We start from the raw sequence: 13682 nt of genomic DNA, 5'->3' as shown, positions 1-13682 counted from the left end.
CCTGTCTGGAATTACTCCAGATTTCCTGTGTTTATATCATGTGGGTTTCCCCAATTATTTTTTTGCTTGGGATTTGCTATTCCGATGGTTTCTCTTGCAATGTTTCCAAGTTATCTTGCTTTATCTTTCAAAGTGGTCTCATACAAAGCATGTCAGTTTTAAAAGTCTGATTTGATCATCTTCGTTGTTACTGTTACTTTAATTGGGAGCATATGTCAAAGGACGCGTGTGGAGGACAGAGGACAACTTGGTGGGGTTCTCTCCACCCCTTTACATGCGTCCAGAGGATTGAACTCCGGTCAGCAGACTTGCACTATCAAGCAGCAAGCACCTACCCACTGAGCCATCCTACCCACCCATCCCTTGTAACTGGAAGGTTTATTCTGCTTATGTTTATACTATTATAAAAAATGTAAATGGACAGTAAATGGTTACATTCCTTTTCATTCTTTAAGTAAAAATCATAATGTGGACCCCTGATGGTTCTTGGTGCCGATAATTAGCACACATGCCTTCTTTAGACAAGCCAGACTGAGTGTGTTCGCCCTGGTTACTCACACATTTGCCCTTTCATGTTACCGGGCGTCCTTGCTGAATGGTCATGCTTCCACAACATGACATTTTGTCCTGGAGGTCTGCTGATGGCCACAGGAAAAAAAGAAACACAACACTTGCTTCCTTTTCCATTTGGTTTTCACTTGTGTGTGAGCTGTGTAAGTATGTGTGTGGATGGATGCATTCACTTGTCTGTGCCCATGGAAGACCAGGGCTTGGCCTTGCTTGTCTTCCTCCACAGCACCCCACTTCATTCTTAGAGCTGGGGTCTCTCACAGGACCTGGAGCTTCCTGTTTGGGCTGCACTGGCTGCCCAGCAAGCCCCGGAGACCCACCTTGTCCCGCAGCCCCTCACTGCACTCTTCTTACTCCTGGTTTTTCACACAGTGCTGGAGACTGAGCTCAGTCCCTCATTCTTCCACAGGGAGCGCTCTCCCCACCGAGAAAGCTCCCCAGACCTTTATCTTCATTTCTTTAAAGTTTTCTTTTTCTTCACTGGCATGGAATTCTATATTGAGATGTAGACTCCGCCATCAGTTAGTCTATATCCGTCTTTATTCTCTTTGGAGAATGTGTTTCAATCATTCTTACCATTCTTTCTTTAAATATAGCTCTCATCCCTCCCGCTCTAAGTGAGGGATGAGCGGCTCCACTGTGCGAGCCCAGGGATGACCTGCTCTGTGTAGACCCTGCATGTTTTACAGAACTTCGTCATTCCGTGACCCATGTCCGCTTCCCTGACAACATCGTGTTTTACTCCTTCCTTCCCCCGCCCTCCTGTGGCCCCGTTACACGGATGTCAGCCCTGTTACCGTGGGTAGTCTTTTCTGGGTCTTTTCAAAACCTGTGTCCAGTTTCTTGAGCCACACCCGCCGATTGCCCCCCCCCCAGTTCCCCGGCCCCCCAGTTCCACCGTGTCCGCTCTGCGGCTCCTCTGAGCCTTGCGTTGTGTTCTCAGTTCTGATTGTTTGGTTTTGCAGCCCTGCAGTTTCCACTTGATTTTTTGGTTAACATTCTTAGTTAAAAGCATTTCTAGTAGCATTTTCCATCTCCAGTCTGCTCTCTATACCTTGTTTTCAACTGGGAAGCCATTTTGGCAGCTCTGATCTCTGATTCTCATGGGGTTTGTTTGGTTTTCCCGTCTTGGGTTCTGATCCTTTGGTCGTATCTCCTTAAGTATCTGGTTGTTGGTGTTTTTGTTTGTTGTTTGTTTTTATTGTGTTTGAAAAAATGTGGAAACTCCAGGAGATTACATCTTAGAGGGAGCATTGCTTTTCTTCTGGCAGGCTCTGCGGGCAGAGGCAATCCTTCAGCCAATGTGAGATTAAGATGTGACATGGTGCAGTGTCTATTTGTCTTGCCCTTACTCCAAGTAAGGGTTCAGTGAAATCCTGGAGTATTTGTTTTATTCGTGTGTGGTAGGAGCGCTGTATGTATTGGTGCATACATCTATATGTACATGTTGAGTCCACAGAAAGACTCTGAGTGCCCTGCTCTATCACTGACCACTCTAACAAGGTCCCTCACTGAACTTGGAGCTAGGCTGGCAGCCAGCAAGCCCTAGCTTTCCTGTTTCTGCCCCCACCCCCACCCCCACTCCAGTGGGGGGGGGGTGTTACAGGTGCACATGCAGCTATATCCAGGTTATTACATGGGTACTGAAGATTTGAACTCAGGTCTTCATGGCTTATTTGGCAAACACTCTTATCTGCTAAACTACCTTCCCCACCCCACAAGCCTTGTGTTCTGATAAGGCTCCCCATCTTTGAGGGGCAACTCTCTCCTCAGTTTCTTGCTAAGGAACCCCTTTCTGCCTGGATTCTCCGCTGTCCCCTCCCCAGATTTTCAGCATTCCCCCCTAAAATCAACACCATCCGCAATCTCAAATCGCACTCTGTGTTCTCACATTTCTACAATTTCTTCCCCTTGTGTCTGAGCTGCCCTAGTGACATTTGTCTCAACAGCCCAGTGAGAGGGGAAAACACTAAGGTGTCATGTTGCTCTCGCTCATGACTTGGTAGATGTCTTGAGAGAAAAGAAGGTAGAGAGTAGATTTAATTCTGACCATCCTCGATCTTAGAGAACCAGGGCCCTCAAGCCTGGCCTTCCTTGTCTTTGAATGCCTTCAAACATTCTTCCTAGCTGGACGGTGGTGGTGCACACCTTTAATCCCAGCACTCAGGAGGCAGAGGCAAGCGGATCTCTGTGAGTTTAGGGCCAGCTTGGTCTACAGAGCGAAATCCAGAACAGGCTCCAAAGCTACACAGAGAAACCCTGTCTCAAAAGAAAAAAGTTCTTCCTAGTGTTTGGTTTTTATTGTGATTAAGAAAGTGAGCTAACACTTCATACTATGCTATCATCAACACTCAGTTGGCTGCTTTAATGCAAACTAGGAAAACATGGCTTATTTTAATTTTTTCCAACATTAGACAAAAATGCAACTCAACATGAAAAAGATTGTAAAGATAATTAAAGATTTACATAGGAAAGATAAAATTATGAATAGCTTAACATAGAGATGGATTTTAAATAAGAATAGGGAAATGAGTTTTAGACCTAATAAGAAATAATTAGTTAAATGTATAAGAAATTTTGTTCAATTTTTTTTTAATGCCAGAGGGCTGGAGAGGTGGCTCAGTGGTTAAGAGCACTGAATGATCTTCCAGGAAACCAGGTCCAATTTCCAGCAACCACGTGTTGGTTTACAACCATCTGTAACTCCAGGTCCAGGGGATGCAACATGTCTTCTAATCTCTACAAGCACACACAGACATACATGCAGGTCAAATATCCATACACATAGAATAAAATGTAGAAAGAAAAAAAACCTTTTTAATGCCAAAAATGAGGAGAAAAGACAAATGGAAGGTTCAGGAAAGAAATTCCAAGCATGTGGAACTAGGGATGCAGCCCTTGATGGGCACCTGCCTAGCATACACAATGCCCTGGGTCCCCATCATTGCGAGAAGAAAAGTTGTCATTTTGAGCTAGGAATGGCAGCACATTCCTATAATCCCAGCCCTCTGGAGACAGAAGCAGGAGGATCAGGAGTCAGCTTCCGCTGTGCAGTGGTTTCCAAGTCAGCCTGGACTGTATGAGACCCTGCCCCCAAAGAAAGGGGTAGGGGGAGAAAAGAGAAAGAATTTACAACATCTGAACAGAATAATAGACTAATATAAGCTTTATGGACAAGTTAACAAGAAAAAATCCTCAACAACAACAAAGAAAAGCTATAATAATAAAGACAGACAAGAAGAAAAGAAATGAATACGCACTTCTCCCTAACATACCATGGACATGAAAGATGAGGATGGAAATGACGGTGAAATACGGTTTCCTACCTTTCAGCATGTGGGTAGTGCTCTTGGCACTTCCGGTGTGTTACCCAGACTGCCCCTCGATGCTTGGAGGCAAGGCATCATTTCAGAGGTGTCAGGCCACAGCTGCCCGGCTCCATGGCTGTGCAGGTGTGGTGAGACTGACCACATGGGAGTGCATCGCAGACCAACCAGGTGCCTCATCTCGGCGACTGGATCCCCCAGCTAGGGACTGAGCCTTCCATACACCAGCGGTTCTGGAGAATGCTTTGTATCAAAACCACAACACAAATGTCACATCAAGCTGTGAAACTGGAAGCCTGTGCGTGGCTAGTGGGAATCTTAAAAAGCCCAGGAATTAGGAAGAACAGGCTGTTAATGTTCGATCAACATTAACGTTTCAGTTACTTTTCAGCTCACATGGAAATCATGCTCGATGTGCGTCAGTGTGGGTGTGTATGTGCATGCATTTTAAGGCTACATGGATACAGGACTGAGAGATAGGTCAGTCAGTAAAGCTCTTGCCTCCCAGCATGAGGAGGCCCTGAGTTCAAGCCCCAGAACCCACCCTGGCTTGCACAGCTGTGATCTCAGCATTAAGAAGGTGGAGCTCGCTGGCCTGTCAGCCTAGGCTACAAGCCAAAGTTCCAGGCCAATAAGACCCTGTCTCAAACAAAAGGTGGAAGGTGCCTAAGGAATAGCATTCAAGATTCTCTTCTGATGCTCACATACATACATACACACACACACACACACACACACACACACACACACACACACACAGGACATGTATATGCACATTATAGATAGATAGATAGATAGATAGATAGATAGATAGATAGATAGATAATAGATGGACAGGTAGGTAGGTAGATAGATAGATAGATAGATAGATAGATAGATAGATAATAGATAGATAGATAGATAATAGATAGATAGATAGATAGATAATAGATAGATAGATAGATAGATAGATAGATAGATAGATAGATAGATAGATAGATAGATAGATAGATAATAGATGGACAGGTAGATAATAGATGGACAGGTAGATAGGTAGATGATAGATAGATAGATAGATAGATAGATAGATAGATAGATAGATAGATAGATAGATATTGCTTAAATGAAGAGTCAGATGTTCATTACAGCATTGTTTGGAATCAGTGAGAGATGGTAGCTTCCTGGATGCCCTCACCAGGGCAGTGCACTTATGGCTACAAGCTAGGCTTCCACTTAGCAATGCATGTGTTTAAAAGTCACAGTGCAGATTGAAAATAAAAGCCTAATAAGTGGGGCTGGGGAGATGGCTCAGCAGTTAAGAGCACCTGACTGCTCTTCCAGAGGTCCTGAGTTCAAGTACCCACAGAGTGGCTCACAACCATCTGTAATGGAATCAGATTCCTTCTGGTGTGCATGAAGACGGAGCACTCATAAACATAAAATACATGGATAAATAAATCTTTAAAAAAAAAAAAAAGCCTAGCAAGCCTATAAATTAGAGCAGGTGCCATCCATAAGGAGGCACAGTGACGTCTATAATGACCACATTTGCATATCTGATACGTTAGAGATGAGTCATTGTCTAGGCCCAGGTGGGAAACAAAGGCAAGAGGGGAAAGATTTGATCCAGTTGAAAGATGCTGCTTACTAAGTATAGATTTCTTCCTTTGATTTTTTAAATTGACACAGGATTTTGTGTAGCCCAGGCTGGCCTTGAACTCACTCTGTGTGTGTGTGTGTGTGTGTGTGTGTGTGTGTGTGTGTGTGTGTGTGTGTGTGTGTGTACATGGATGCACGTGTGTGGAGGCCAGAGGACAGCCCAGAGTGTTGTTTCTGGGGCACAAGCCTTAGGTTTTGAGACAATCTTTCTCAGTGGAACCTGAGGCTCACTGATCAGGCTAAACTGTTTAGCCAGAGACCTCCTGTTCCTGTCTTCACCATGCCCAACTTCTCACGTGGTGCTGAGATTTGAACTCAGGTCCTCATGCACAGGAGGCACTTAACTTCCTAGCTTTCTTGTCCCTCTCCCTCGCTCCTCCTTCCTCCCTCCAGCAGGTGTTAATGGGTAGTAAAATGACAGGATACTGTGTTAGGTCCTGTGGGGAAAACAAAATTGATTTCCAAGCCACGGACAGCTTAGGTGGGAGACCACAGAAAATCCACCAAAGCGTTAATCACTTTCACTCTGTCCCATAGCAGAGACTCCAAGACACACACACACACACACCTGAGTGTAAAGTCAGTAAGGGCCATTTGAATACGAGGAAGCTCTTAGTGCCAGCAGACCGGTGTAAAGTCCCTAAGTCATGTGACAGAGACTGGAAGTGTCTCTGCTGTCTGTTCTGAAAATATATATGCCCGGGCTCTCCAGAGCAAATGACTGTGGGGACCTGAAAGAAGTGTAAATAAGAAAACGACTTCTATGAGTTTTAAGTGCCATGGAGAAAGTAATTTATGCTTTTGAAAACTGGGTTTGGAAGTTTAGCTCGCAGCCCTGGCCTCTAATAGCCATGCTCAGAGACAGCAAGGTAACATCTTGAGACCGAGGTTTTTACATCATCTTTCTTTTAAAATTGTTATCCCCTGACACCCTTGAAAAGGAGGGAAATGAGTGGGGATTCTTTGTAAATTTCTGTCACCTACAATCAGGTGACAGATTCAAGGTCTGCTCCTGCAAAGGGCACAATCCACCCTGCAGGAGACACCCAAACCTTCACCCTGCAGAGCCTGTGGCAATTTGGGAACAAGGAGATGGACACTTAGGATGCCTGTGTATGTGGGAAAAATAGGACCGATAATTCTCTGTTCATGTAGAGTCCCAAGTGCCCATTGATTTATGTGGGAGTCTCTCACACAAAACTTTATATAAAACACTTTCAGGTTGAGGGGCATGGTTCTGTGGGTAAAGTCCTTGCTTGCTGTAAGGACATGAGGACCTGAGTTCGAATCCCCAGCACCCACATCAAAAGCTGGACTTAACGACATACAGCTGGAACCCCAATGCCTGGGAGAGGAGACCGGAGGATCTGGGGTTTGTTGTCCAGCCAGACTAGCCAAGCAGCCAGCTGTGGACTCAGTAGCTGGGATTACAGAGCTGTGGCACGAGGCCCCATCCTAGAGGCACGTGTGAAATGCTGTGACTGTCCTCTCTGTCCTTTTCCGCCTGTGCAAACACACTACCCACTTTTCTGCTGTAGCCACAGCCAATTCTAAGTGCCCTCCCCCAGCCCCTCTAGTCTCTGTAAGTTGAGGTACCAACGCTTCCCTCCACCTGTCACCCCTTCCTCTCCTGGGATGTCTCCCCAGTTCAAGGGCAATCCAGAACAGAGACCAAAACACAATACTTCTAATGGGAAAATTCAGAGCACAGGAAGAGTCGTTTTAATGGAGTGGGTATGCTCTCTAGGGGCAAGGACTTCATTTCCATTCTGACAAAAAAGTTTGTGAATTTGTATAATATAGAATCTATTAGAAGGTTGGGAATAGGTAATCAGCTTTTAATATTTACATTCTTAGGGGCAGAAAGATGACTCATTAGCAAACATGCATAATAATGAATAAATTTCATTTCCTTTTGTCTCCACTCAGGTACAAGGCAATGTTAGAAGTGGTGATCTCACCCAGCCTTGCAGCAAGCAGTGACTGCAGGGAATCCCTGACGAGGAGCGAGGACAGCGCTGCCGTGGGGCCTCTGAGTGACAGAGAAGGTAGGCCTCCGTGAAATTGACTGGACGAGTTGAGAGGGCCTCGTTCATTTGTGACAGACAGAGGGACCTGTGGTATCATCCCCAGAACCTAACACTCTCATACTGATGGTTCTAGAACAGAAGTTAGGTGCACTTGGATCACAGTCTTGTCCATCATTCAAGGGACAGGTATACGTGGTCATGCCCTAAGCTGCCCTTCTTGGTCTCTGGTTCCAAGGAATCCTGACATTTGCTATGAAGGATAGTCGCCTAGAGTACATTCCTAGCCCGACCTGAGGCATGCATGACCCGTTGGGTCTCCACCTCTGCCCCTCAGCTCCCTCCTGCAGGAATTGTGTTCACAGGATGAGAATTCATCTGCCTGTTGCTTTCAGGATGGGTTGAAGTCAAGGAAGCAAAGGAAAGTTAAAGCTGTTTAGAAAATTGTTGGCAAACGATGCTGCCAGACTAGTTTTCTCTAGAACAATCCGAGCTATTGTTTGCTCTGCTGGGGTTGTCAGCCTTCCTGGTGGAGCTTGAGGTGAGCAGAAGGCATTAAGCTATCATGCTGAAGCGTTAGACTTAACCCTATCTCCGGCAGTGTGCCTGGGATTGGCTGCCAGTGGCATCCTCAGAGCCCCCCCCCCACACACACACACACACACACTTCCTCTCTATCATGGTCTCTGTGTGATGCCAGATCACAGGACAGGAATGCTACAGGACTGTCGCAGGTAACCAAAAGGTCATGTGCCCAAAGCAAAGCAACATCACAGGGAACATTTTGAGAACAATTCCAGGCTTCCCCGAGTAATTATTCTGTCACCAAGACAATGAATGGCATTGCCCTTGCATGCTGGTTATGACGTTAGACAACCCTGTTCAAAATCTCACCGCAAGGGTGTGGGCTCTGAGACCACGACTGGATGGGGGAGGGGTGCACCCACAGTTCTTCTGGCATCTACAAGCATCTGTGAAAAACGACCCTCTCTGAGGGGTCAGCGACCTTCATTGTTTTCTCTCTGGGTAGAGGCCCAGGCCAATTTCCTACTGTGTCTCCAAGTCAGCATGGGAAGGGTCTGAGCTGTGGGTGTGGGGCGTCCAGGTCCGACTTCCAGCCTAGCCACTCCCTGGCCAAGCAACTTTTCTGAGTCTCAGTTTCCACCCCTGTTGAATGGGCTGTGACAATGACCCACTCTGGAGAGTGCCATACAGGGGATTAAATGAGGATATGATGTGTGGCGAGCCGGACCCACCCCAGGGGCTTGGTAAATGATTAACACAGACCATTGTCACTCTCTGAGTCAAATCACCACAGGGATCAGAGGCAGGGTGGGAGTCTGGCCCTTGGCCAGTCCTTTGTTTGGCCTTCATGGTGTGTTGTGCAAAGATGGGCACTTTGTGAAAAACGGGGAAGTACACCTCAAAATCCGCTTTCCCTTGAGGTGCTGAATCCTTCAGCCACAAGAGGCCCCCCTTCCCACCTGGCAGGAGCGAAAGGGCAGTTGTCCCTTAAATAAGTCCCTGCCCCTCCCCTCCATCTTTGGTGTTCCTGAGAACTGACTCTGTGGCAAGCCCTTCCTAATCTCTGGTTCCAAGAAATGCTGACATTACCACAGAACAGGGTCATTTTGGGGTGCATTCCCAACCCAGTCCTATGAATCTGGCTTCCTCCTCCCCTCCTTCTCTTTCACTACCACAGAAAATATTTGGTGGTCATTTGAACTGGGGGCTGAGGGTGTGGCTCAGTGGTAGAGCACCTACCTCAAAGTAAAGGGCTGGGAGCATAGCTCAGTAGTATAGCATTAACCTAGAGTTCACCAGTGGCAACTCTTCATTCCTATATATGCGTTTAAATCTCCTCCCTATTTAGTATATAGCTCAGTGCTGGACTTATAGAAGACCTTCAAAATGATGAATGGATGGATGGATGGATGGATGGATGGATGGATGGATGGATGGATGGATGAATAGGTGGGTGGTTAGATGAGTAGATGGGTGGGTGGGTGGTTGAGTAAATGGGTGGATAGAGAGATGGATAGATAGATGGGTGGTTGGTTGGGTGGGTGGGTAGATGGATGATGGATGAATGAGTGGTTGTTGGGTGGTTGGGTAGATGAGTGAGTGGTTGAGTGCTTGGGTACATGGGTGAGTGGTTGAGTGGTTGGGTACATGGGTGAGTGGTTGGGTGGTTGGGTAGATGTATAGATGAGCGGTTGGGTACATGGGTGAGTGGTTGGGTGGTTGGGTAGATGGGTGAGTGGTTGAGTGCTTGGGTACATGGGTGAGTGGTTGGGTGGTTGGGTAGATGGGTAAATGGTTGGGTGGCTGGGTAGATGGGTGAGTGGTTGTAAGTTTTTGAAACATGGATGCTGACAGTGGTCTTGAGGGATGAGCTAATTTCAAGTCAATAACTGAAATTATTTGAACCACAGTGAAGTTTTCTTACTTCCCCTTGCCCCATTCGTTGCCTACCTAAGGTTCAGGTCATGGTGACTTCCTCTTGGATTCTGTTCTAGTTTCATCTCTGTTGCTCTGATAAAACACTCTGACCAAAGCAACTTAGGGGAGGAAAGAGCTTATTTGGCTTATACTTCTGGGTCACAGTCCACCATTGAGGGAAGTCAGGGCAATAACTCCAAGCAGGAACTTGAAGCAGAAACCATGGAAGAACACTGCTCTCTGGCCTGCTCCTAGACTCATGCTCAGCTAACTCTACTATATTCATTTATCACTATATTCATTTATCACTATATTCATTTATCTACCATATTCATTTATCATATGAAAATTATATGATGATTCATACATCTTGGTTCTCTCTTTACCTATGCTTTTAACTTATAAACTAACTAACCTAACCATCATCTCTTTGAGCTATCTTGTGTATTGTAGTCCTTGTGTGTATCAAATTCATTCTAAACTATGAGCTCTGGTTATAAAAGAAGAGAGGCCCTTGCAGGCATCTTCTCTGTTTTTGTCCACTAGTTGAACAAAACCATGCATACATGCTATCAGCTAGCTTTCTTGTACATCCCAGGACCACCTGCCTAGGGATGGTGACATCCACAGTAGGTTGGACCTTCCTGCATCAATTAATAATAAATATCAATAACAATAATAATAATCAATAATCAGTAACAATCTCTTATAGACACTTCCACAGGCCCGTTTAGGCAATTCCTTGGTGTCAGTTGAGGCTTTTCTCTCATTTAACTCTAGGTTATGTCACATTGGAAATTAAAGATAACTAGAACACTCTACCCTGGTCAATGTGGCCCACAAACATATCACTTTTAAACTATAAACTTTCAATCCCTTGTCCTCACGACCTGATGTTAATGTTATATTATAAAAGACAGTACAGCGTTAGAAGCCCTGTGTCTTTAAATACTTCAACACTTTAACAGTCCAAGGTCTTGTCTAAAATCCAAAGTCTCTTAACTGTGAGCTTCAACAAAAGGGAAAAAAACACAAGTTGCATACTTTCTTATTCCAAAAGGGAAGAACCAGGGCGTATGAATAATCAGATCAACGCACGGGTAAAATCCAGCAGTGTGGATCCAAATCCTGTAGCTCGGTGTCCGACGCCTGGAGTTCATTCATGGTGGACTGGAGTTCATTCATGGTCTTCTAGACTCCAAAGGGCTGGGGCAGCCCTACTTCCCCAGCTCTGCCATTTGAGCACACATAGCTTGTCTCACAGTCTGAGGTCAGCTCCACGCCACACTTGTCTCTATCCGTGGTAGACACCCCACACTCCCAGCATCCCCAGCATCCGGAGACTCCAGTCGCGATGAGGCTGCACCTTCACCAATGGCCTCTCTTGACCCCTCTCCAGAAACTCCAGCCCTGCAACACAGTGCCAGCCTCAGCTGCACCCGCGCGCATGTAGCTTTCATGCCTTTAAAACCGGTTCCACATGAGAGACTCCTAGACGTTTTCAAGTTCAGGTGCCTCTTGAACATTAGCTTCTAGATGCAGTCGTGAGGATACACTTTCCAGTCCCGGTGAAGCAGAGAGAGACCTTTACCTCAATAAACTTGTCTCTTGTTAATCACGGCCGATTCTTCAACCCCAACTGACCAGCACCCATGGGTTCTTCATTCAAAATATCACGCACATGGCACAGATAGAGACCTTACTCCCCTCTGAAACCTCGTGAGTCAGGCCTGCACAGTCCACATTTCTCACTGCATTCTCAGCATCCAAACTCCCACAAAACGTTCCATTCATCTCTGAACACTCAGCCATTTCTCCCAGCTTCAATTCCACAGCGCTCCCCAGTCCTCCAACAGAAAACTCCGAAGGCATACAATCCCACACGCCCAGGTGGGTCACAGCAGCATTGGGTGCTGTTTTCTGTCTCCACTACTTTTCTGTTGCTAGGATAAAAACACTCTAACCAACAGCAACTCAAAGGGCAGGGCAAGGTTTGTTTGGCTTACACTTCCAGGTGACGGTCCATCATTGAGGGCAAGAACTCGAAGCAGAAGCCATGGAGAAACAAGGCTTGGTGACTCACTCCCTGGCTCACTCCTAGGCCCACGCTTCACTGACCTTGTTAATACAGCCAGGGATCACTTGCTTCGGGATGGTTGTCACTCGTGGCTGGCTGTTTCCTCCTACATCAATAATCGGACATCCCCACCCCCCCACAGACATTTCCACAAGCCGATCCGGTCTAGGCAATTCCTGAATCAAGGCTTTCCTCTCAGATGACTGTAGGTTGTGTCAAGATGACAGCACTAACAGATTCTCTCAGGGATAAAATGAATACCACGTCCATGAGCACAGTGCTCTGGCTGCAGTAACCACTGGGCAAACCCACCTTGTCCTTCCTTCATTCCTACTCAAGTGATAGTTGGATCTGAGTTATATCCTACCTTCTGGGAGGAAGAGGTAAAAGTTCTGGATACCAAGAAGCCAGGGGGAAGATTCCTCCCGTCAAGTGCAGATGCTTCCTAAAAAGTTTCAGCCATAATCCGTCAAGTGTTTCAGAGAGGTGAACCCGCTCCCGGGAGCAGGCACCTGGCTCTATGACTTCCTGCCCACCCCTGCCTCCGACTGAGTTCATCAGTCTTACTCTGGCCAGCTCCAGCTTGAAGCTTCTGGGCTAGGTACTGACCCAAGGAACACCATCTACTCTCTGCTCCTTCTCCGGGCGTCCTAGCAGCTTCCCAGAGGCTGCTGTGGGTACCGAGGATGCTCCAGACCCCACTCTAGGAACAAGAACACTGCTGGAGAGTCCACCAGGGCTCCCACTGCTTCACACACTCCCTCTGCAGCCCATGCCTGCCCTGTGTTCCCGGTGCCTCCTGCTTTGCCTCCTGCTACTCATGTTTCTTTAGAAAAAAAGAAAAGCAACAACCTTGAAATAAATTCACTTTTAGAGAACAACCCAAACCACCTTTAGAAAAATGTGACTTCTGCCGGGCGGTGGTGGCGCACGCCTTTAATCCCAGCACTCGGGAGGCAGAAGCAGGCGGATCTCTGTGAGTTCGAGGCCAGCCTGGGCTACCAAGTGAGTTCCAGGAAAGGCGCAAAGCTACACAGAGAAACCCTGTCTTGAAAAAACCAAAAAAAAAAAAAAAGAAAAAAAAGAAAAATGTGACTTCTATCACCTCGTTATGCTCTTAACATGCACTAAAAATAACTTGTGATGGCCTCCATAGAGGAACACGCATTTATGACCCCCTAAATCATACTCTGAGACATGTTCCCAATCTACCCATGCTCTCAGCAACGCCACTGTGAGGGCCAAAAGAGGTATTTGTTTGTCAAAGTGGCCCCGTGAGAGAAGAGACTTGGTCACACTTCTGGACTCTTAGCAGTGCACTGGGGGTTGGGAGTGATGTCAGTCACACACTTGGAGGAGATGAGAGGGTGCACTTGGACGACATGTACATACTTGCCTCCAGGCATTTTGCGGGTATCAGAAGCCATCTCATGTCACTGGAGATGCGTTAAGAGTCAGTAAGACTGTGCACCCGTAGTAACTGATTTCAGAGTCATTGGCTTGGTGGCATGCCCGTGAGGATGACACAGGTGTGCTGATGTCACATATGCTCTCAGAAGAAAGTGGCTGCCAGGGGCCGGGGGCAGGGAAGTGGAAAGACAA

General features: G+C 46.6%; 1 protein-coding gene across 3 annotated transcripts in view; it reads left to right on the top strand.

Moving 5' to 3' along the window:
• The window catches only part of Eya2 (EYA transcriptional coactivator and phosphatase 2), a 169328-nt gene that overhangs the window by 58984 nt on the left and 96662 nt on the right, over nt 1-13682 (top strand). For all 3 annotated transcript variants that reach the window (XM_006991129.4, XM_076571146.1, XM_042276810.2), the window contains exon 2: nt 7464-7582. In XM_006991129.4, coding sequence (XP_006991191.1) covers nt 7474-7582 — 109 coding nt within the window. In that variant the 5' untranslated portion in view covers nt 7464-7473. The remainder of the gene's footprint in view (nt 1-7463; nt 7583-13682) is intronic.

The sequence above is a fragment of the Peromyscus maniculatus genome, chromosome 4 (genome assembly GCF_049852395.1).
Source record: "Peromyscus maniculatus bairdii isolate BWxNUB_F1_BW_parent chromosome 4, HU_Pman_BW_mat_3.1, whole genome shotgun sequence".
NCBI classification, from domain to species: Eukaryota; Metazoa; Chordata; class Mammalia; order Rodentia; family Cricetidae; genus Peromyscus; species Peromyscus maniculatus.
Note: the sequence above shows the minus strand (reverse complement) of the source record. Positions and strands in the feature narration are given on the sequence as shown.